The 25889-nt window shown below is 43.6% G+C and overlaps 1 protein-coding gene across 10 annotated transcripts in view; it reads left to right on the top strand.

Annotated features, from left to right (window-relative positions):
* The window catches only part of DGKI (diacylglycerol kinase iota), a 223620-nt gene that overhangs the window by 122664 nt on the left and 75067 nt on the right, over positions 1 to 25889 (top strand). For 7 of the 10 annotated variants that reach the window (XM_072145182.1, XM_072145181.1, XM_072145183.1 and 4 more), the window contains exons 9-23: positions 3416 to 3490; positions 3805 to 3900; positions 4075 to 4157; positions 4349 to 4409; positions 5895 to 6008; positions 6178 to 6315; positions 7054 to 7132; positions 12133 to 12188; positions 12295 to 12357; positions 18747 to 18820; positions 18913 to 19024; positions 21155 to 21354; positions 22036 to 22098; positions 23853 to 23953; positions 25696 to 25775. In XM_072145182.1, the coding sequence (XP_072001283.1) occupies positions 3416 to 3490; positions 3805 to 3900; positions 4075 to 4157; positions 4349 to 4409; positions 5895 to 6008; positions 6178 to 6315; positions 7054 to 7132; positions 12133 to 12188; positions 12295 to 12357; positions 18747 to 18820; positions 18913 to 19024; positions 21155 to 21354; positions 22036 to 22098; positions 23853 to 23953; positions 25696 to 25775 (1395 nt within the window). The remainder of the gene's footprint in view (positions 1 to 3415; positions 3491 to 3804; positions 3901 to 4074; positions 4158 to 4348; positions 4410 to 5894; positions 6009 to 6177; positions 6316 to 7053; positions 7133 to 12132; positions 12189 to 12294; positions 12358 to 18746; positions 18821 to 18912; positions 19025 to 21154; positions 21355 to 22035; positions 22099 to 23852; positions 23954 to 25695; positions 25776 to 25889) is intronic. The other 3 variants (XM_072145184.1, XM_072145180.1, XM_072145178.1) reach the window with 1 other exon arrangement.

Genomic DNA, 25889 nt, shown 5'->3' with positions numbered 1-25889 from the left:
ATACTCCCTACTTGACCATAGAAGTCAGTTATTTCACCTTATTTTCTTACATCCTGTTTCTTTTTATTATGAATCGTGTATTCTCCTCAAATGAACAGTTCATTTTTTTTTTAATTTACATTTTTCACATCATAATTGAAAAAAATCTATTAGGTTGCATTTTTTACTTCCACCTTACTTTAGGTTTACAATTTCAAGTGCTTACAATTTACTTGGGGTCAGGTCAGGAGTCATATTAGTATTACTACAAAACACATCTGTTACATAGGATCACCTCATTGCCAACAGTTAATGATGATGGCTGCTCCCTCACCTCTCTCACAGCACATCACACACAGCATGCTCTCTATACTCACCATAGAAGTTAATTTTTCTGACCTAGTTTTCTAATATCTTGGTATTTCTATTATATTGTGTAAATTCTCTTTAAATATACATATTTTTTTCATGTTTCATATATCACGTTTAATATATCACTATGATCACGGTAAGTCAAAGTTGACAGCTGTTCCCTCCTCCCTCTCACAGCAATACACACACAGCATACTCACTACACTCACCATAGAAGTCAATGAGAAGTACACTCGGGCATCATGTCACAATGAAGAATTACACCTCTAAAGTGATTGAATCACTGCATTGTAAATAGTTAATGGGAACAGCTGCTCCCTCTCACAGCACAGCATTCTCAGTAAACTCTCCCATAGAATTATTAGAATTTTCTCTGCTAAGGATTTCTAATAGCCTATTACTTCTACTATATATTATACATTGTGGTGAAATAGACATTTTTGTATTTTTGTCTTTTATGTTGCCTATGTCACTGTGTTGACAGCTGCTCCCTCCTCCCTCCCACAGAATGCTCACTAAACTCTCCCATCAAATTTAATTTTCTGAGCTAGATTTATAATATCCGGGTACTTCTACTATATATTATACATTGCCTTGAAATACACATGTTTTATTCTTTTATGTTTTCTATATCACTTTGTTTATGACAGCAGCTCCCTCCTCCCTCTCACAGCACGCTCACTACACTCTTCCATAGAATTTAATTTTTGGAGGTAGATTTGTAATATCCTTGTACTACCTCTAAATATTATACATTGTCTTGAAATACCTTAGTTTCCTTTCCCTTTTATGTGACCTATATCACTATGTTTAGGACTTCTGCTCCCTCCTCCCTCTCACAGCATGCTCACTACTCTCACTATATTTCCTAACCTAGATTTGTAATATCCTGGTACTTTTACTATTTATTACACATTACTCTACTATTTATTAATTATACATTGCCTTGAACACACACTTTATCCTTTCTTTTGTGTTTTCTATATCACTTTGATTATGACAGCTGCTCCCTCCTCCCTCTCACAGCACGCTCACTACACTCTCCCATGGAAGTCAATGAGTAGCTTTCTCACCCAGTTTTCTTATGGTGCTTTCACTATGTATTATTGATAAGTGAAGGGATAATTAAAGGTATAGGGGGAAACATTCTCTTAAAGGTAAGGGCCACCTGTGTGCCAAGAGGGAGGGGCAGTGGAAATATCACACAGCAGGCATTGATCTGGAGCTGCAATAAAAGCCCATTAGGCCACTTTTCATTAATGTGAGCTAATTACCAAGCCTCGGCCTTATCTTCGTTAATGGCACCATAGTTAAACCTTTGTTTGCTAATGACAATCAATTAAAGGTGATGACGTGAAGCCTTGGATGTGTCCGGTCTGAGGTTGTGGACCCTGCATGGCTGTGTCACTGGCTCCTGTATGGGCCGTGTGCATGTGTTGGCCTTGTGTTCCCTTCTTACTGGTTCTCATTGAGGAGACCGATTTATCAGCAATGCATTGTGGGAAGAAAACTATGCAAATTGACTCATAGTAGCCAAGTCATTGACACTTACTTGTAGATGCTGTTTTGGGGTACAGATGGGGACTATCCAGTAACAGCCCAAACAGTTGTCTACAAAGGGGTGTGTCTAGTATAAGTTAATTTGCATATTCCTTACTGCTATTAATTGGAACCTGTCACCAGGACCTTCTACCACCAATAAGCCTTGCCTCAGGACTTTGGCATAGCAAACAGATGTCATAGGACCCACTCTTCACTCAAAGGTCCTCTACTAGTCCAATTCTACAATGACCCATATCCTAATCACCACTAGGGGCGCCAATTACATAAAGTGAAATCTGTATGCAGCTAGCTCCCTCTAGTGGTGGATGAAGGTAGTAGCTTTCACAATGTCATAGCCAGTCTTCCACCAAAGGTCCGAGAGCCATGTCTCTAATAGTAGGTACTTCAATGGGTGTCCTAAAATTTAGGGGCCAGTCCCGGTGGCAGGTTCCATATTTTAAAAGGGGTTGTATAAGTCATATGGAAATTAAATAGAAAAAGGCATCTTATAACAACTCGTATCCCCTCTTAGTATCTCCAGACTGATACACTGTAACAAACAAACAGCACAAGATATAGTTTTGTACCGCTGGTTTCTAGTGTTTTCTAGACGGGAGACTTTTGTAACAAACCCTCAGCTGTGAGAATGTAATACAAGATAAAAAAAGGGGAGGAGTCTATGTTAATGCGACAAATTGTAATATAAAGTAAATTGCTGAACATTGCAGAACGGATTAGGTTGTACCATTTGTTGGCTAATCTCAAGTGGATACATTGTAGCAAATCCTCAGCTGTGCAGAATATTTGCACGACCGTTATTTGTTCATTCATCCATATTTTGGGTAGGTTCCTGTGCAAGGTGTGAACAGAGTTGTACTCGCTCATGATGTACTGTATCTAATCTGGTGACAGATGCGGCAAAGGAAGCGGAGTGGAACATGAGCGCCACCTGGTGGCAGAGCAATAGCACTACTAACATAACACAGTGTTACCCGACTGCTGTAGTTTGGTTTTGAATCTCTCTTAAGGGCATTGTCTAAGTAATCTCTATACAGTGTCGGACTGGCCCACCAGAGTCCCAGAGGATCCTCCGGTGGGCCCCAGCTCAACCCAATACTGAACCCCAGAGGTCCATCAGAAAACACCACAATTTGGAGATTGCTAGAGTATATTTCCTGGAGAATAATGAAGAGTGTGCCCCCAATTTTCTTTGGTGGACCTAAGGTAACCCAGTCCGACACTGCCTCTATACATGTGACGTGCATGACATCATCATCATCCTGTGACATCATCAGAAAGGAGACAGGAAGTTGTGTGTGACACGTGACCCGTAGACCACCAGTTAGTTATGAGATGACTTTTTCCTATATAAAAATCTATATATTCCTTCAAATATCCTGACATCACAGGGGGCGGGGTCACGGCGCCGCATGTAACGCCACAACCACCTATGATCGTGACCACGTTATTCCTTGTAGGCTCCTGTACAACATTTAAGATTTTTTGGGGTCTTTCTCGGCAGGTTAATGCAAAAAACTCCAGTAGACGGAAGAAGAGGACATCGTTCAAGAGGAAAGCCAGCAAAAAAGGCTTCGAGGTAAATATCAAGTTAGTAGCAGCAGGACTGTGATATATGGATTTATATTCCAGGATTATAGCACAGGGGGCGTGTCCTCACACTGCTGTGCTCTGTGCAGCCAGTGTTATGTATGTTCCCCATAGAGATCTGTAATCAGACCTTTGTGTATGTTGTTAGTAGCAGCAGCAGGACTGTAATATAAGGATTTATGTTCCAGAATTATAGCACAGGGGGCGTGTCCTCACACTGCTGTGCTCTGTGCAGCCAGTGTTATGTATGGTCTCTGTAGAGAGACCATTCCCCCGTTGTGATTCTCCCCTTCTCCTCCGCAGGATATTAAAGGCCGGGCCTTTGTGATAAAACCCATCTCTTCTCCCCTCATGAAACCTTTGCTGGTGTTTGTGAATCCAAAAAGTGGAGGAAACCAGGTAAGTGGGTCGTAGGGTTCCCCTCAAAGTATATCTATCCCTCCCGATTTACTGCTAACCCCACCTCCAAATACACTAACCCCACCCTTAACCTATGACTCCACCCATTACAATGCCCCGCCTTATTTGGATCATGTGACCTCTATTCTCTTACCCCGGTCCTGTTCCCTCTAGGGTACGAAAGTGCTGCAGATGTTCATGTGGTACCTGAACCCCCGGCAGGTTTTTGATCTCTCTCAGGAAGGTCCACGGGAAGCGTAAGTGCCACAGATTCACAGAATATTCCACTTATACTAAGGTTATACTTGCTTGTTTCCCCACAGCTCCCCCCGCAGGTAAAGAAGGGAATTACAACCGTGCAAGCCACCGATAGAAAGTTTATAATAATAATTATTAAGATCCGACTGATCATGTGCTCAGTATTGTCATGTTTTTTTTTGTTTTCCAGACTGGAGTTGTATAGAAAAGTGCCAAATCTACGAATTCTTGCCTGTGGTGGCGATGGGACGGTAAGAGCCCTGCAGTCACTTCATGATTGTTACATCCTGTATTATACCCCAGAGCTGCACTCACTATTCTGCTGCTGGTGCAGTCACTGTGTACATACATGACATTACTTATCCTGTACTGATCCTGAGTTACATCCTGTATTATACCCCAGAGCTGCACTCACTATTCTGCTGGTGCAGTCACTGTGTACATACATGACATTACTTATCCTGTACTGATCCTGAGTTACATCCTGTATTATACTCCAGAGCTGCACTCACTATTCTGCTGCTGGTGCAGTCACTGTGTACATACATGACATTACTTATCCTGTACTGACCCTGAGTTACATCCTGTATTATACTCCAGAGCTGCACTCACTATTCTGCTGCTGGTGCAGTCACTGTGTACATACATGACATTACTTATCCTGTACTGATCCTGAGTTACATCCTGTATTATACTCCAGAGCTGCACTCACTATTCTGCTGCTGGTGCAGTCACTGTGTACATACATGACATTACTTATCCTGTACTGATCCTGAGTTACACCCTGTATTATACCCCAGAACTGCACTCACTATTCTGCTGCTGGTGCAGTCACTGTGTACATACATGACATTACTTATCTTGTACTGATCCCGAGTTACATCCTGTATTATACTCCAGAGCTGCACTCACTATTCTGCTGCTGATGCAGTCACTGTGTACATATATGACATTACTTATCCTGTACTGATCCTGAGTTACATCCTGCATTATACACCAGAGCTGCACTCACTATTCTGCTGCTGGTGGTGCAGTCACTGTGTACATACATGAAATTACTTATCCTGTACTGATCCTGAGTTACATCCTGTATTATACCCCAGAGCTGTACTCACTATTCTGCTGCTGGTGCAGTCACTGTGTACATACATGACATTACTTATCCTGTACTGATCCTGAGTTACATCCTGTATTATACTCCAGAGCTGCACTCACTATTCTGCTGCTGGTGCAGTCACTGTGTACATACATGACATTACTTATCCTGTACTGATCCTGAGTTACATCCTGTATTATACTCCAGAGCTGCACTCACTATTCTGCTGCTGGTGCAGTCACTGTGTACATACATTACATTACTTATCCTGTACTGATCCTGAGTTACATCCTGTATTATACTCCAGAGCTGCACTCACTATTCTGCTGCTGGTGCAGTCACTGTGTACATACATGACATTACTTATCCTGTACTGATCCTGAGTTACATCCTGTATTATATCCCAGAGCTGCACTCACTATTCTGCTGCTGGTGCAGTCACTGTGTACATACATGACATTACTTATCCTGTACTGATCCTGAGTCACATCCTGTATTATACTCCAGAGCTGCACTCACTATTCTGCTGCTGGTGCAGTCACTGTGTACATACATGACATTACTTATCCTGTACTGATCCTGAGTTACATCCTGTATTATACCCCAGAGCTGCACTCACTATTCCTTCTTGCTATCACAGGTAGGCTGGATCCTGTCTGTCTTGAATGAGCTGCAGCTCAGCCCTCAGCCCCCTGTTGCTGTTCTTCCGCTTGGTACCGGGAATGACCTTGCTCGTACCCTGAACTGGGGAGGGGTAAGTGCCCGATATCCATGAAGAAGACTTCCTGCTCTCATGTACATTCCTGAGATGTGAACTTCATTTAGATTTTTATTTGTTTGTTTTTCTTTTTAATTATTTTTTATTAATTTAAAAAATATCCTTTTCCCCTTTTCTCTAAGTTTTCCTTCTCCTCTCTGCCCAGGGCTATACGGATGAACCCGTCTCCAAGATCCTCTGCCACGTAGAAGATGGCAGCATCGTGCAGCTGGACCGCTGGAATCTCCACGTGGAGAGGAACCCCGACCTACTCCACGAGGAGCTGGATGATGGGACACATAAGGTCAGAGGTCAGACGCTCTGCCCGGGAGTCTGGGGTTGTAAGATATTTCATGCTGGGAGGATCCGGGTTTTGTGGGGAACATCCTCTGACCTGTATGAGTATGGAGGAGGGGGGGAGGAAGAACAAATTTGGTGCAGAAATATATCATTGTGGAGATAATTGCATTTTTATGGATATGCAAATCAGCCTTTAAGTGCACTGGGGGCGGGTCCAAATTTTCCTAAAGACTGACAGAAGTTCTCTGGTTCTCCTCTGGTACCACTACATTGCTTCCCAGTGCTGCTCCTTTCATCATGATTGACATTACAGTGTCCCTCTTCATAGCCCCGCCCCCATAGCACTTGCAAGCTGATTTGCATATTCATAAAAAAGATGATTATCTCTGCATTGCTTTTTTGGTTGGTGGTCACAGAGTTTTGTTCCTGCTCCCATTAAAGGACCCCACACGGCACCGTCACTGGTTTGGGAGGCGTCTCGCGCCCCTTTAATCCCCTGCCGTGCCACCATAGAGTAATCATTTTTAATGCTATAAATAGATTCTGGAGTTTTTGGGAGTAAGAATATGATCGAATGACTCCTTCAAACTCAGTGTCACTGTAACATGTAGCGTGTCCACTAGATGGCGCCTTTGGCCTAGAATTGCGTGGCTGTCAGACACCGTTACTAAGGAGTAAGATTGTGCTCCTTCCGTTGCCGGGGAGCAGACTACGTGGTAACGACCTCCGTCCTGTCTTTCAGCTTCCATTAAACGTATTCAATAATTACTTCAGTCTGGGATTTGATGCACACGTGACCCTGGAGTTTCACGAGTCTAGAGGTAGGTCGCCGCCATTTTGTTGTAGCCCCAGGCCTTCTTCACTCTTGTTGATGAAGTCAAGATTTATGCGCTTTACTTAAAGGGATTGTCTACTTTTAGCAAAAAATGGATATTATTTGTGTAATGAAAAGTTATACAATTTGCTAATATACTTTCTGGATCAATTCCGTACAGTTTACTAGACCTCTGCTTGCTGTCATTCTATAGGAAGTCTCATAGTTTATTTCCTGTGGACAGAAAACAGTCTCTGATCATGTGATGTCACACAGGTGCACGGCTCGTTATATCCCTGGTCATGTGATGTCACACAGGTGCACAGATCGTTATATCCCTGGTCATGTGATGTCACACAGGTGCACAGATCGTTATATCCCTGGTCATGTGATGTCACACTAGTGCACGGCTGTTTATATCCCTAGTCATGTGATGTCACACAGGTGCACAGCTCGTTATATCCCTGGTCATGTGATGTCACACAGGTGCACAGATCGTTATATCCCTGATCATGTGATGTCACACAGGTGCACGGCTCGTTATATCCCTGGTCATGTGATGTCACACAGGTGCACAGCTCGTTATATCCCTGGTCATGTGATGTCACACAGGTGCACAGATCGTTATATCCCTGATCATTTGTTGCCACACAGGTGCACGGCTCGTTACATCCCTGGTCATGTGATGTCACACAGGTGCATGGCTCGTTATATCCCTGGTCATGTAATGTCACACAGGTGCACAGATCGTTATATCTCTGGTCATGTGATATCACACAGGTGCAGGACTCGTTCTATCCCTGGTCATGTGATGTCACACAGGTGCACAGCTTGTTATATCCCTGGTCATGTGATGTCACACAGGTGCACAGCTCATTATATCCCTGGTCATGTGATGTCACACAGGTGCACAGATTGTTATATCCCTGATCATGTGATGTCACACAGGTGCACGGCTCGTTATATCCCTGGTCATGTGATGTCACACAGGTGCACTGCTCGTTATATCCCTGGTCATGTGATGTCACACTGGTGCACAGCTCGTTATATCCCTGGTCATGTGATGTCACACAGGTGCACAGCTCGTTATATCCCCGGTCATGTGATGTCACACAGGTGCACAGCTCGTTATATCCCCGGTCATGTGATGTCACACAGGTGCACGGCCTGTTATATTCCTGGTCATGTGATGTCGCTATATCAGACTGGTACACACAAAGTAATGACAGCCAAGCAAGGATATACAGAGCCGTGCCCCTGTGTGACATCACATGACCAGGAATATATAACGAGCTGTGCTCCTGTGTGACATCACATGACCAGGGATATAACAAGCTGTACACCTGTGTGACATCACATGACCAGGGATATAACGAGCCGTGCACCTGTGTGACATCACATGACCAGGAATATAAGAAGCTGTGCACCTGTGTGACATCACATGACCAGAGATATAACAAGCTGTGCACCTGTGTGACATCACATGACCAGGAATATAAGAAGCTGTGCACCTGTGTGACATCACATGACCAGGAATATAAGAAGCTGCGTACCTGTGTGACATCACATGACCAGGAATATAAGAAGCTGCGTACCTGTGTGACATCACATGACCAGGGATATAACGAGCTGTGCACCTGTGTGACATCACATGACCAGAGATATAACAAGCCGTGCACCTGTGTGACATCACATGACCAGGGATATAACGTGCTGTACACCTGTGTGACATCACATGACCAGGGATATACCGAGCTGTCCAGCTGTGTGACATGACATGACCAGGGATATAATGAGCTGTGCACCTGTGTGACATCACATGACCAGGAATATAAGAAGCTGCGTACCTGTGTGACATCACATGACCAGGAATATAAGAAGCTGCGTACCTGTGTGACATCACATGACCAGGAATATAAGAAGCTGCGTACCTGTGTGACATCACATGACCAGGGATATAACGAGCTGTGCACCTGTGTGACATCACATGACCAGAGATATAACAAGCCGTGCACCTGTGTGACATCACATGACCAGGGATATAACGTGCTGTACACCTGTGTGACATCACATGACCAGGGATATACCGAGCTGTCCAGCTGTGTGACATGACATGACCAGGGATATAATGAGCTGTGCACCTGTGTGACATCACATGACCAGGGATATAAGGAGCTGTGAATGGTTCCTCATTCCCATTGGCTTATAGATTAAAATATATCGCCCTCCCTCCTCTTTGACCCGAATAGTAATCTCCCAAGCCACCAATAATTGTGTAATACCTCATTGCTCCTGTAGGAGTGCTGTAGGGAAATCACTCACTTGCTTCCAGGTTTCTCTACTGATTACAAGCGATTGTCTCTATTCTCCATCTTTCTGAAAGGGATTGTCCATTACATAAAAACTTTTTCAGAAGATTCTGGCAAATAACAAAGTATTTCACTTTGTAAACTCCCTTTCCCCGATCGCATTAAGTTCTGATTCCTCCAGAGGAGGATGAAATCAGTGCTCGACACCGGCGCCAAATTGTTCTCTCGCTTTCCTCGTAATTGTCCTGACACGACGCCGCACACACGGCTCACACTGAGTGACGGTCGGAGCGGCGGGAAGTAGGAGTCCTATTAATAAGGTGTCACTCCGCTCTGATTCACGCAGCAAACTTTATATTTACTCACAGCGGCTGAAATCCTAGCAATACATATATGGCTGCCTTAAAGGGGTTGTACGGGATTTTTGGGCCATTTTTAAGCAGTCTGTTAAAAAAAAAGCATCCATTTTTTTTTTTTTTTTGTGTTTTTTTACGGACTGCTTAAAAACGGACCAAAAATGGGTTCAAAACGCCATGTGTGGCATCACCCTGAGGGCGCGTTCACACGTTGCGCTAGCGCCGCGTTCATAACGCGACGCTAGCGCACAGGGGGCGGAGTTCGGGGCGATCGCATATGCGTTTCCAGAGAAACGCATGCGATCGGGTTATTAATTGCATGCGTTTCCCGGGAAACGCATATGCGATTGGCCCGAGCCCCACCCACTGTGCGCTAGCGTCGCGTTATGAAAGCGACCATAGCGGAACGTGTGAACGCGCCCTAAGGCTATATTCACACCAAGGTGTGCCCACCATACCGTAGTACAGCGGGCACACGGCGCCGGGGAGAGGAGGCGTCCCTCTGCATAGAAAAAGATGGGGCACAGCGCCGTATTCCGGGGAAAGATAGGACATGTCCTATCTTTCACCGGATATGGAACGGTACGGTGCAGCACACATGCGGCATCGTACCGTTCCACATCCGGTGAAAGATAGGACATGCTCCTGTACAGCACCGTGCGCCCATTGCCATCTATTGAAGACGTATATATGGTGTATGTACGTCGAAACCCATACGGCAGTGTGAATGCAGCCTAAAATGGTGAAAACCGGATTCCAATATCTCATTTCTAGGCCAAAATATGATCGATTGAAGTTTCAGGCCCAAACCCTGAGGGCGCGTTCACACGTTGCGTTTTGGTCGCGTTTGAAACGCATATACAACAGCTGATGAGAGGTTATTTGCCTAATTACATTACGGTTTACGTTTGTAAACGCAATGTTAGCGCATGCGTTAACAAAAGCATGCGCCAACGCGTTGTTAACGCACGCGTTAACATCGCATTTATTATGCGTTTTGTAAACAGAAATGTTAACAGTGATGTAATTAGGCAAATTACCCCTCCTCAGCTGTTGTATATGCGTTTCAAACGCAATGAAAACGCAGGTCAAAACGCAGCGTGTGAACGCGCCCTGAGGCTACACTACTGCTAAGTCTTTAAAAACATCTTTAGATTCAAGTAATGAAAACTATACATTAATCCCGGTGTCATGTCTGGCCTAGTATAGACACCTACAAGTAGTTTTTATGTTTGGACATCAATAGTGATGATGATAATGACGAGCAGATGAAAACAATGGAGGTCTCTCAGTACTGCCGCCTCAGGCTTCGGGCCTGTAACTTCAAATGATGATATCTCAGGCTAGAAGCAAGATATTAGGAAACCGTCTTCACCTCTGTGATGTGTGATAAAGGCCCCTTAAGGGGGATTATGAGTTGAGCATCACCTTCACATAATCTGGATCCTGGGTCATGAGGCGGTTAATAATCTTTGTACTTATACGGCTGAGGAGGCGTTCTGGTCGCGCTGGGAGAGTGTTGTGGCGTCTCATTCAGCATTTTATGCATTCTGCCCGTAAACCCTTGTTCATTTTTCTCTGCGATTTATTGGTTCGTCGTCTTTGTTGGTGCCTGGTGGAAATTGGTTACATTCGTGTGTAATGGACTGGAGCCCGAACTTCTCAAGTGCATAATGCAGCAGGAGCTCGGCTCATTACACACTGTGACGCAGGCTGCTGCTGTGTGTAGCTGGAGACTCAAACCTTAGCAGGACATCACAACTCTCACAATGGTTGTCAGCAATCTCATCAGCTATCTATCTATCTAATATCTATCTATCTCATATCTATCTATCAGTCTCATATCTATCTATCTCATATCATATCTATCTCCTATCTATGCATCTCCTATCTATCTCATATCTATCTATCTATCTATCTCATATCTATCTATCTATCAGTCTCATATCTATCTATCTCATATCATATCTATCTCCTATCTATGCATCTCCTATCTATCTATCTCATATCTATCTATCTATCAATCATCTTCCTGACACTACAATGAAGCTTCAGCTTAGAGATTTTCCTTGCACTGATCAGTCAGTAGGGGGCAGCAGAGTCCAGTGAATGTAACGGAGATGGAACCTGGCGGAAGCAGCCGTTGTTCTTCTATGTAGCATAGTATGTGACCGGATAGATGATATTATAGTTCCCCCTGCTGCACGCTGACATTTCAGCTGAAGGGTCCGCTGCTGTATGACAGTACCATACGTAGGATCAGTTAGGGGGCGCTATCAGCACAATGTGCACCCTGTGACATTGATGTGGGGACTCTCACATCTTCTCTCTCTTCTTTACAGAAGCAAATCCAGAAAAATTCAACAGTCGTTTTCGTAACAAGATGTTCTATGCAGGGGTAAGTGTCCTGTCGGGTAGGTCACCATAGTCCCTGGGGTCAGGGGTGTTACTAGAAGCGCCATCAGTTCTTCCGGCAGTTCTCACAGTGGCGTCTCTCTCCTCAGGCTGCCTTCTCCGACTTTTTACAAAGGAGCTCGAGAGATTTATCCAAACACGTGAAAGTTGTGGTGAGTGCTGAGATCTTCATGATTTGTCGACCCAGTTTCTGCTTAAAGGGAACCTACTGTTTAAATGAACCCACCCAAAATAAATACTTCTTAAAAAAGCTATGATTATAAAGCATCACCCTTATCCCTAAATACTTCCATTCCATGGCTGCAATGTTAAAAAAATCATATATGTAAACCTATATCCAATGCATATTAAATTTTACTTTCATTGCCCCGCCTCCTTTTTCCCGATTGACAGGTCTCACTGCTAGGAACGAGAGAAAGAGCTCTGTTACATCATTCAGCACTTCTTGTCATGTGACTAGGCTGATGTCATCTAAGGTCCTTTACCCAGTAACATTAACCTCAACCTCATGTGTGTATCTGATCACATGAAATCACTGCAGCCTTCATGGAGGATGGGGAGGATAAGAAGTGATGGACGTGTCTTTTTTTCAACCGTATAAGCTATGAAGTCCATGGAGGCTGCTGTGATTTCATGTGATCAGATATATACATGAGGGCAAGGTTAATAGATTTCATGTGATCAGATACATTCATGGGGTAGACTTTGCAAATGTTAGTCATTAAAGGATCTTAGATGACATCACCCTGATCACATGACATGAAGTGCTGAACAGTGAGGAGGTTTATAACGTTGGGAAGAATAAAAGTGGGGACACGCCCCTTTTAAGGCAAGTAAGATAAACAATTTTTAGCTAAAAGAAAGGTGTAATTTAGTTAATAAGACTATAGGAACCTGTCACTAGCTGTATTTGTGAAAAAAAATGGGACAGTAGAAGAAAAATCTGATGCCACGTGAAAAAGCATCTTGTCTGCTGACATGCTACACATTATTATGGATGACTTTGATATTCAAGCGTGGGGGAAACAGAAGATTTTGTGTACAATGTAGCAGCAAATTTTGAAAAATCTGATTAATAAAGCCAAGGTGAAATATAAAATAGTATGTTATCTGCTGACTTGTTACATGTTATCATTGAAGACTCGGATGTGATTGGATGGTGGACCTGATTATCAGGTTTATTAACAATGTATGGGGAAATGCAGAAAAATCTGATTAATAAAGCCATGAAACAGCTAGTTGTACTCTAACAAGCTACATGTAGTAACTGATAGCATTAATACGCAGACAGGTGGACAGGCTTAGGAGGTTATAGCTCGCAACATAACAGCAAATCTAGAGAAATCTGATTAATAAAGCCAGCTGCAATGTGAAAGAGCTGCACTATACAGGGGATGCACTGCTCTGCTGCTGTACTATACAGGGGATGCACTGCTCTGCTGCTGTACTATACAGGGGATGCACTGCTCTGCTGCTGTACTATACAGGGGATACACTGCTCTGCTGCTGTACTATACAGGGGATACACTGCTCTGCTGCTGTACTATACAGGGGATACACTGCTCTGCTGCTGTACTATACAGGGGATACACTGCTCTGCTGCTGTACTATACAGGGGATACACTGCTCTGCTGCTGTACTATACAGGGGATACACTGCTCTGCTGCTGTACTATACAGGGGATACACTGCTCTGCTGCTGTACTATACAGGGGATACACTGCTCTGCTGCTGTACTATACAGGGGATACACTGCTCTGCTGCTGTACTATACAGAGGATACACTGCTCTACCGCTGTACTATACAGAGGATACACTGCTGCTGTACTATACAGGGGATACACTGCACTGCTGCTGTACTATACAGGGGATACACTGCTCTGCTGCTGTGCTATACAGGGGATACACTGCTCTGCTGCTGTACTATACAGGGGATACACTGCTCTGCTGCTGTTCTATACAGGGGATACACTGCTCTGCTGCTGTTCTATACAGGGGATACACTGCTCTGCTGCTGTACTATACAGGGGATACACTGCTCTGCTGCTGTTCTATACAGGGGATACACTGCTCTGCTGCTGTACTATACAGAGGATACACTGCTCTACCGCTGTACTATACAGAGGATACACTGCTGCTGTACTATACAGGGGATACACTGCACTGCTGCTGTACTATACAGGGGATACACTGCTCTGCTGCTGTGCTATACAGGGGATACACTGCTCTGCTGCTGTACTATACAGGGGATACACTGCTCTGCTGCTGTACTATACAGGGGATACACTGCTCTGCTGCTGTACTATACAGAGGATACACTGCTCTACCGCTGTACTATACAGAGGATACACTGCTGCTGTACTATACAGGGGATACACTGCACTGCTGCTGTACTATACAGGGGATACACTGCTCTGCTGCTGTGCTATACAGGGGATACACTGCTCTGCTGCTGTACTATACAGGGGATACACTGCTCTGCTGCTGTTCTATACAGGGGATACACTGCTCTGCTGCTGTTCTATACAGGGGATACACTGCTCTGCTGCTGTACTATACAGGGGATACACTGCTCTGCTGCTGTACTATACAGGGGATACACCGCTCTGCTGCTGTACTATACAGGGGATACACTGCTCTGCTGCTGTACTATACAGGGGATACACTGCTCTGCTGCTGTACTATAAAGGGGATACACTGCTCTGCTGCTGTACTATACAGGGGATACACTGCTCTGCTGCTGTACTATACAGGGGATACACTGCTCTGCTGCTGTACTATATAGGGGATACACTTCTCTGCTGCTGTACTATGCACAGGATACACTGCTCTGCTGCTGTACTATACAGGGGATACACTGCTCTGCTGCTGTACTATACAGGGGATACACTGCGCTGCTGCTGTACTATACTAATCTGAGACTAGTTGCGGGGGAGGATTATCTGGGCTTTCAGACAGTCCCCTCATAAGGGCAAGTGTAGCTTTAGGATACTCCAGTCTGGACTAGTTGAGATCTGATTAGTAAGAATGATTGGAAGGACTAGAATCAGACTGGCACTTACTTTAGCAATCAGATTTTTAAGAGTTCCATGTAAAAAAAAAAAAACCCTTTTAATCTCAAACACCATAGAGAAAATTATCGGAGAATTTGCCTTAGTAATCAGATTTTCTTTTTAATATGCGTAACCCCTTTCAATGGATGATCAGTCATCTCAATGAACATTATATGATGAAAACTGCCTTAGTAATCAGATTTTTAAGAGATCCATGAAAAAAAAACACTTTAAATGTCAAAGAACATAGAGAAAATTATTGGAGAATTTGCCTTAGTAATCAGATTTTTTTTACTATGTGCAACCCCTTTCAATGGATGATCAGTCATCTCAATGAACATTATATGATGAAAACTGCCTTAGTAATCAGATTTTGATATCATTCATATTAAAACCCCTTGAAATGGAATTAATGGAATTTAAGTATCACTAAACCATGAACATTCTATAAGAACCTGCTTTAGTAATCAGATTTGTATAAATTCTATGTAGAGGAGCCCTTTAAAGGAAACCTACCACCATGGATCTACCTATTAAGGTAGATTGGGTTGTAGGTGCCTCTATGTGTGGCTAGTCCCCTGTATCTTTTTATAACCTTTATTTCCCTAATATGCAAATTTTCTAAAGAGGCTACTGGGGGCGTGGCGTAGCCGGAGCTGAGGCTTCACGGCGCAGCTACTCCATGCCCCAGTAGCCTCTATGATCCTCCTACCAGATATCTTCGGACCGTGCAGCTACGAGGAGCTGAGCGCCCTCGTCCGTGAAGCCGGCATTCTGCGGTCACTGCTCCGAAGCCGGAGCTGCTGCGCATGCGCAGAACTACGGCTTTGCCAACAAGGGCTCGTGGCCGTGTGCCGAAGATATCTGGTAGGAGGTTCAACAAGGCTACTGGGGGCATGTAGTGAGGCTACACGGCGCAGAACGCCCTCATCTGGGAAGCCGGCACTCTGCGCATGCGCAGAACGCAGGCCCGCGGCTGTGTGGTCACTGCTCTGAAGCCGGAGCTACTGCGTATATCTAGTAGGAGGATCCAAGAGGCTACTGGGGCGTAGAGTAGGCGCGCCGTGTAGCCTTAGCTCCGCCTACTCCACGCCCCAGTAGCCTCTTTAGAAAATTTGCATATTAGGGGAATAAAAGTTATACAAAGATTTCGGGGACGTGAGGGGCTATCCTCACGTCCAATAGAGACACCTACCACCCGATCTACCTTAATAGGTAGATCCGTGGTGGTAGGTCTCCTTTAAAGAGTTGGCACAGGACATTTAGAACATTTTAGGAAATTCTCCTCCTTTTAGTGTCTGGTTCCCCTTTAATCTGCGGCACATAAAACAGTTTTTTTTTTACTCCTCTGGTGTTATTGCTTAAGAAAATTCAGTCCTCCGTGGAAAAGAACATATGCCAATTTACTCTCCGTATTCTAATTTTCTCCGCTCGATCGGGCAGCGCCGGGCCTTGTTTTTAAAAGTAAAAAAAAAAAAAAACTATAAAAAAAAAAAAGAAGGAAAACAATTTAGAGCTGAACACAAGATAATGACATTTCCTAAAGAACACAATAAAAAAAAATATTGAATCTCCAGACCGAAAGGGAAAATATGCTGATCAGCAGTGCAGGCGCCTTACAGAGGATAATGAAGGCTATTTGCCGATGTACAAACGTACTGAAGCCGCTGCCGACACAGTGGGTAAATGCACCGTAAATAAGCAGATGATTCCTCTTAAATTCTTCACAGGTGGAAACAGTTTTGCTGGTTACTTTTTAATCCTTTAAAACCACATCTACTTTACTTGTTACTTAGAAAAAGTTGACCACGCTGCTTCCTCTGTGTTAGAATCGGCTTAGTGGGTAAATGCGCCATGAATAAGCAGGATTTTCTCTTTTTTTTTTTTATTCTCCACGGGGCGAAACAGTGCTTAATCCTTTAAAGCCACAACTTCTGTTATTTAGGAAAAGTTAACCACACTGCTCTCTCTGTGTTACAATTACTGTGGGCTTAGTGGGTAAATGTGCAGTGAATATGCATATGATTCAACTTAATTCTTTACAGGGTGAAACAGTTTTTTGTGGCTACTTATTAATCATTTAGAGCCGCAACTTTTTGTTGCTTAGGAAAGGTCTACCATGGTTTTCCCTCTGTTAGAATTAAAGTCGGCATAGTGAGTAAATGTGCCATGAATAAGCAGCTATATCCACTTCTTACTTTGCAAGGGGAAACTATTTTATGGGTAACTTCATATTCCTTTAGACCTACAAGTTTCTGTTACTTTGGAAAAGTCAACCATGGTTTTCCTTCTGTGTTAGAATTACTGTTGGATTAGTGAGTAAAGGCGCAGTGAATATGCATCTGATTCATCTTAATTTGTACAGGGTGAACATATCTTACTGGTTACTTCTTAATCCTTTTAGAGCCACATGTTTTTGTTACTTAGGAAAAGTCAACCTTAAGGTTCCTACTGTGTTACAGTTAATGTTGGCTTAGTGAGTAAATGCACCGTGAATAAGCAGCTATTTCCACCTATTAGTTGTCCAGATGAAACAATTTTACTGGTTACTTCTTAATCCTTTAGAGCCATGTGTTTTCATCCTTAAGGCTCCTACTGTGTTACAGTTAACGGTGGCATAGTGGGTAAATGTACCGTGAATAAACAGCTATTTCCAACTATGACTTGTCAAGGTGAAACAATTTTACTGGATACTTCTTAATCCTTAAGAACCACATGTTTTGTTACTTAGGAAAAGTCATCCTCAAGGTTCCTACTGTGTTACAGTTAATGTTGGCTTAGTGAGTAAATGCACCGTGAATAAGCAGCTATTTCCGCCTATTACTTGTCCAGATGAAACAATTTGACTGGATACTTCTTAATCCTTCAGAACCGCATGTTTTATCACTTAGGAAAAGTCAAACTTAATGTTCCCACTGTGTTACAGTTAACATCGGCTTAGTGAGTAAATGCACCGTGAATAAGCAGCAAATTCCTTTTCGTCCTACACAGAAAGAAAAGTGTTGGTGACAGCTTAACCTTCTAGAAACGCATTGATGAATTATTTAGGCAAAAGTCAAACTCTGGAGTTCCCTCTGTGTTAGAATTACTTTCGGCTTAGTGGGTAAATGCACCATGAATAAGCAGCCAATTCTTTTATTGCCTCACATGAGGACTACTTAAATGTTAGACATATAACTTTGTTTCTGACTTCTTACAACTCTATTTTTTCCCTACAACACACGTTAAGGAGAGATAGGTGGGGGTTTGACTGCATAATCCGACTACACAGTTTGTTTGTAGTCTGTTACCTTGGAGACATGTAGATATATGTAACCAATATATAGACTAGACTTTAGCTAATTCCTCTCCTATTGGTTTCACCTTAGCAACACTCATCCGAGTATGTTGTCTATAGCCATCAGCTGTGTCACTCATATAATAAGGTGTGTGATATGGATCCTGTTTCGAGGAGCTGACACTCTAATGTGTAATCATCTGATATTACAGTGTGACGGAACGGACCTCACCCCCAAAATCCAAGAGCTGAAGTTTCAGTGTATTGTCTTCTTAAATATCCCCAGGTGAGCAACACTCTTCTATACAATCCATGCTACATCTGCCCCTATAGCAATCTACGATGGTCACTCTATTTACTGTTCTATTGGGTCGGCAGGTACTGTGCGGGCACAATGCCCTGGGGGAACCCCGGTGACCACAGAGACTTCGAACCTCAACGGCACGACGACGGTTATATAGAGGTCATCGGCTTCACTATGGCATCTCTGGTAAGTAATATCCCCAGGTTATACCAGCCGTACATATATCATTATATACAGGAGATCCCCAGGTTATACCAGCTGTACATATATCTTTATATACAGGAGATCCCCAGGTTATACCGGCTGTACATATATCTTTATATACAGGAGATCCCCAGGTTATACCGGCTGTACATATATCATTATATACAGGAGATCCCCAGGTTATAGCGGCTGTACATATATCATTATATACAGGAGACCCCCAGGTTATACTGGCTGTACATATATCATTATATACAGGAGATCCCCAGGTTATACCAGCTGTACATACATCATTATATACAGGTGATCCCCAGGTTATACCGGCTGTACATATATCATTATATACAGGAGATCCCCAGGTTATACCGGCTGTACATATATCATTATATACAGGAGATCCCCAGGTTATACCGGCTGTACATATATCATTATATACAGGAGATCCCCAGGTTATACCGGCTGTACATATATCATTATATACAGGAGATCCCCAGGTTATACCGGCTGTACATATATCATTATATACAGGAGATCCCTAGGTTATACCGGCTGTACATATATCATTATATACAGGAGATCCCTAGGTTATACCAGCTGTACATATATCATTATATATAGGAGATCCCCAGGTTATACCGGCTGTACATATATCATTATATACAGGAGTTCCCCAGGTTATACCGGCTGTACATATATCATTATATACAGGAGTTCCCCAGGTTATACCGGCTGTACATATATCATTATATACAGGAGATCCCCAGGTTATACCGGCTGTACATATATCATTATATACAGGAGATCCCCAGGTTATACCGGCTGTACATATATCATTATATACAGGAGATCCCCAGGTTATACCGGCTGTACATATATCATTATATACAGGAGTTCCCCAGGTTATACCAGCTGTACATATATCATTATATACAGGAGATCCCCAGGTTATACCGGCTGTACATATATCATTATATACAGGAGATCCCCAGGTTATACCGGCTGTACATATATCATTATATATAGGAGATCCCCAGGTTATACCGGCTGTACATATATCATTATATACAGGAGATCCCCAGGTTATACCGGCTGTACATATATCATTATATACAGGAGATCCCCAGGTTATACCGGCTGTACATATATCATTATATACATGAGATCCCCAGGTTATACCGGCTGTACATATATCATTATATACAGGAGATCCCCAGGTTATACCGGCTGTACATATATCATTATATACAGGAGATCCCCGGGTTATACCGGCTGTACATATATCATTATATACAGAAGATCCCCAGGTTATACCGGCTGTACATATATCACTATATACAGGAGATCCCCAGGTTATACCGGCTGTACATATATCACTATATACAGGAGATCCCCAGGTTATACCGGCTGTACATATATCATTATATACAGGAGATCCCCAGGTTATACCGGCTGTACATATATCATTATATACAGGAGATCCCCAGGTTATACCGGCTGTACATATATCATTATATACAGGAGATCCCCAGGTTATACCGGCTGTACATATATCATTATATACAGGAGATCCCCAGGTTATACCGGCTGTACATATATCATTATATACTGGAGATCCCCAGGTTATACCGGCTGTACATATATCATTATATACAGGAGATCCCCAGGTTATACCGGCTGTACATATATCATTATATACAGAAGATCCCCAGGTTATACCGGCTGTACATACATCATTATATACAGGATATCCCCAGGTTATACCGGATGTACATATATCATTATATACTGGAGATCCCCAGGTTATACCGGCTGTACATATATCATTATATACAGGAGATCCCCAGGTTATACCGGATGTACATGTATCATTATATACAGGAGATCCCCAGATTATACCGGCTGTACATATATCATTATATACAGGAGATCCCCAGGTTATACCAGCTGTACATATATCATTATATACAGGAGATCCCCAGGTTATACCAGCTGTACATATATCATTATATACAGGAGATCCCCAGGTTATACCAGCTGTACATATATCATTATATACAGGAGATCCCCAGGTTATACCAGCTGTACCCACCCCTCCTGTTGGTTGTGTTTCAGGCTGCCCTGCAGGTAGGTGGCCATGGAGAGAGGTTGCACCAATGCAGGGAGGTGACCCTGCTGACGTATAAGGCCATCCCTATGCAGGTGGATGGAGAACCCTGCCGCCTCGCCCCCTCCCTCATCCGAATATCCTTAAGGAACCAAGCGAACATGGTACAGAAGAGCAAGAGGAGGACGTCCATGCCCCTACTGAACGAGTGAGTCACAGCGCCCCCGGTGGTAACTGCATATCATTGGAGGTCCCAGAATTATAGACCCTTTTAGCTGGATTGTCCTCTTAAAGGGGTTGACCCTGGGGCTTATCACAGTTAGAACATTTAGGATGCCAGATGGGTTTCTGGGTATTGAATGTCCCTATCTAAATTAGCCATTCAGTCCACTAGGAAAGCTGGGTGACGTGGCACCAAATCTGTCCCCCGTTACAACCGATCCAGTATCCGTTCTCTCTATTTGTGTAATAGCAGTCGATCAGGAAGTGTATCAATACATTTCCATGTAATGTTACCATTCAGGACCCCAGAAAAGCTGAATGGAAACCTATACGTCTCCCTGGATGGTAGAATTTAAAGCAAGACATACTCGTTCCACGTTACGAGCTCTTACTTCACTGTCACCCAGCTTTCCCCGGAATGGATAACTAAGGATATTACCCAAAACCAGAGTAGGGTCTCTCTTAAAGGGACGTGTAATCTCCTCCTCCTTGGCCATCCTGTGTTACGATGCATGGGTGTCACTTCATCAGTTGTGTAACTCACTCCTTTTGTTCCTGTTAATCTCTCGTGTGTCTGTCTCTCTCTGTCTCTCTTCTCTCTCTCTCATGCCCTCTCACCTCTGGCTTGCACTCTGTCTTTGTGCTGGCTTTGTGCTGTCTGCCACAGTGTCCATAAAGTGCCCACCGCTGACCACCGACGCGTCTCCGCTCCCCCAGACTCCTTCACTGTGTAAGTATGGTCATTGTGACTGGCACCACCTCCCTCCTCCCCTCTCACAGCATCGGCTGCCCACTCTCTACCGATGACTCACTTGTTTTTTTGTTGCTTCTGCCCCACGCCAGTCTCATCACTGCGGTGCCCCCTCACGGTCCTTTCACTTTCTCCCTTCATGCTTATAATGAGTTTGTACTTTCAAACACAAAGCTCCGTCCAAATCATCATCATCTGTCTCCAATTCGGCGCCTCGTCAGGAGAGAGAACAACACATCTGCATCTAGAGGACAATTTGTTTCTAATTACTGAACATGACGCTCTTTGCTCGCGTTGTAAAGTTCTTAAAGGAAAATTATCACTGGGTACAAAATGCTGTATGACGTGACTCAAGTGATTGGAACTGTTCCCCTGATCAATTTGGTGTTTATTTTATTAAAATCCACCCAGCCGTTCAAAAGATATGACCCCTTGAAGTTTACATGTGAATGAACTCACCCTAGTCCAGAAGGCGGGGACTTTTTTCCTTTGGGGCTGTGTCTATGAGACTAACAGGTTACCACCCACTCTACTAGTATGAGCGCATTCACATATAAACTTTGAATGGCCATAACTTTTGAACGGCTGGACGGATTTTGAAAAAAACAACACCAAATCGATCAGGAGAACAGTGACAATCACGTGGGATGTGTCATTCAATATTTTGGATTCTTCGACAGATCTCCTTTAACTGTCAGTGAATGGAAACCGTTTTACTTTCAAAAAAAACTTTTTTCCTCAATAGACTTAAACCTCTACGTTTGATTGAGTAAACACATATACATAACAATGTAATAGTCTCTTTACTATTGTGGTGAGCCTCTGTTATTCCTCCTGCAAACCACTTGTCACTTGATTACCACTTGATTAGGTATTAGGTTTTAGTATACATTTGTATTCTCTTTAAAATAAAAATCCTGCAACATCTCTTCTTATAACCTTCTGTTATTCCTCCTGGTAAAGAAGGAGCGAATTGACACTCACGTGGTACCATGTAACTTACTCACTTACCATAAATGGATCTATGATGGTGCTCCTCATGAACTATTAATCCAGCAGCATCTACTCTTATGGCTTGTGATGTGTCTCTGTTGCTCCTCCTGGAAATTTAGGAATATTATGACACCTAGGGGCTTCCACTTACCTAGTCCATTGCCAGTCAAGTGAATGAATTAGTAATTACTGATATTCCCAGTAAAAATTAAGGGTTCTGATATGTAATTCCTCTGTTATTCCTCCTGAAAATGTAGGAGTAAATGGACATCTGGTTGTTACTGTGTAACTTTTCAGTGGGGGATATTAATATATGATCTGATCCTCTTCTAGTGAAGATTGTCAAGGCATGTAACGACCTACCTCTACAAGGTGCAACTTACGTATGTACATTCCCAGGAGGAATAACAAAGGGTCGGCACAATAACCCCTTCTTTCCTGTGTATCCCAGGATCCTTGTAGGCAAATCGGTGCAATTTGCATAGTTTTTTTTGTCCAACGACTAAATTGATACATTGTAACGACACAGGAAGGGTTCAATTCACTGACAGGAAGCAGAGATCTTGACAATGGTCAGATAAGTTGTGTATGTATCCATAACACACAGGAATAGATGGATGGGTCTCCCTTTTGTAGGGCCACCATAGTAGCCGCAGCTTTTTGAAATTTTTATGTTTTGTGCAGAATATTTTTTACCCCCAAAAAACGGTAAAATCAGGTGAATTTTCTTCTCTCCTCAGCCCGCACTCCATACCGGACCGGCTACGCATCCGAGTGAACCGGATCCGCCTGCAGGTGTACGAGGGGCTGCACTTTGACAAGGACAAACTTCGAGAAGCCTGTGAGTGTGGAAACTGCGAAGGACTTTGGTATTTTTGTTACAGTGTATCAGTGCAGTTAGAATGTCACCGGAGTCACCGGAGGTCTGTCTACACTGGATACTGTAACAAACCCTCTGCCATGAGAAGTTTTGGTCAGATGATTAAAAGAGGAATTCGAAAGGGAGTAGAACAGTAAAGCGCCATATACTAGCTAGTGGCCATTGGTGGTACTGCAGCCTTGCTTACATTTAAAGGGATCCTCCATGATTTTTTTTTTTTTTATATTGTCCTATCCTAAGGAAGTGTCCTATCCAATGGAATGAGACTCAGGGTGGTGGCACACGTGGTACAAGATAATTGGAAAAACCGGTCAAAAACGCATGCGTTTTTTTTTTTGCGGACTTCTTAAAAATGGGCCAAAAAACTGATTCAAAACGCTAACGTGTGACACCACCCTAAGGTGCAATACCAAGAACAACCACTATGCGGTCGCTAGCGCTGTGCTGGGCAAGGAATGATGGAATTATAGCGCTTTGGTGCTTGGGTGGTCAATTTGTATCTGAACAATAGGCGGCTGGCAATAACATTTCTAGAGAACCCCTTTAAATGAGTTCAGTACCAATCATGACCACTACCCGTTTTATGGCGCTGTGTACCATTGCTACATGGGTTTTCACCTCTTCTCTTAAAGGGATACGAAAAAAAAACCTTAACTGAGCATGAGTCGAGTCAATCATACATCAAGCATCTAAATCAAGACAGCGCTAATGTATGCGGAGCAACTCCCCCCCCCCCCTGCGCTCAGTCAGCGCTAAACGAACCCCGAGCGGCGGTCACGCTTTTCTGAGCAGCCGCCACTCGAAGACTGAACACATAACAAAAACCCCTAGGAAAGTTATATTATCCGTCCCCCCCATATCCCCCTCCCTCCCCCCGCAGCGGTGCACAACTTAATTGCTTTGTAGCATGTACCAAACCCAGCTGGGGCACCGCTTCCCCCACCGCACGCTGCCAGTGCTCGCCGCGTAATGAAGTCCCTCTATGGGTGACGGTAGAAGTCATTAATCAACACTGCTGATAACAGTTTAATAGAGTCGTGTTCATCCCCTGTACTCATTATTCATAGTGACTGGAGAGGTACAAGCGCCCGATGCAGCAGCCATGCCGCAGGACGCCCCGGCGCAATTACATGGGAATCCGTGTACCTGTTTCCATATCACACAAACACCCGGAGTGGCTGTAGCTTTTGATTAACTGTAAAAATCCACTGACACACAAGTCCTGGGGCGCAAGGAAGTAAACATAGAGATGGGATATTAAAAATATAGCTGAAAATGCTTCTTAAAGGGGAACTCCATCAAGTTCAAAATATTGAGTGATCTACCCACTTTAACTACTGCTTTTCCCCTGATCAATTTGGTGTTTGTCTTTTTAAGATACGTCCAGCGGTTCAAAGGTTATCACCCACTGAAATTTGTTTAGTTTGGGGGCGTGTCTATGTACACTGCATACAAATTAAAGGTTACCGCCCCCTAGGGGTAGTCTAAGCTGAATCACATAGAAACTTCTAGGGGTCATATCTTTTGAACGGCTGGTCGGATTTTAAAGGGACAAACACCAACTTGATCAGGAGCACAGCAGCAGAATAGTGAGTGCAGCTCTGGGGTATAATACAGGATAAGTAATGTGATGTATGTATGTGGGGTGCTGGGTGCTGTGGGTGGCACGTGGCCTGGTATTATGTGTCCTCTCTGTCCTGCAGCTATTCCTCTGGGGATCATTGTGGTGAGAGGAGACTGTGACCTGGAGACCTGCCGGATGTACATTGATCGCCTTCAGGAGGTGAGAGACGCACATATAGGACCCCTATTGCTCCAAATGTAGCCCTAGGGGCTTCACCTAGTGGCAGAGGAGGACGCACTGCCCCCCATTCAATGTTCTTAATTCTGCTCTGAT

This window comes from Engystomops pustulosus, chromosome 4 (genome assembly GCF_040894005.1).
Source record: "Engystomops pustulosus chromosome 4, aEngPut4.maternal, whole genome shotgun sequence".
In the NCBI taxonomy this organism is placed as follows: domain Eukaryota; kingdom Metazoa; phylum Chordata; class Amphibia; order Anura; family Leptodactylidae; genus Engystomops; species Engystomops pustulosus.
This window is presented reverse-complemented; position numbering and strand designations above follow the sequence as displayed.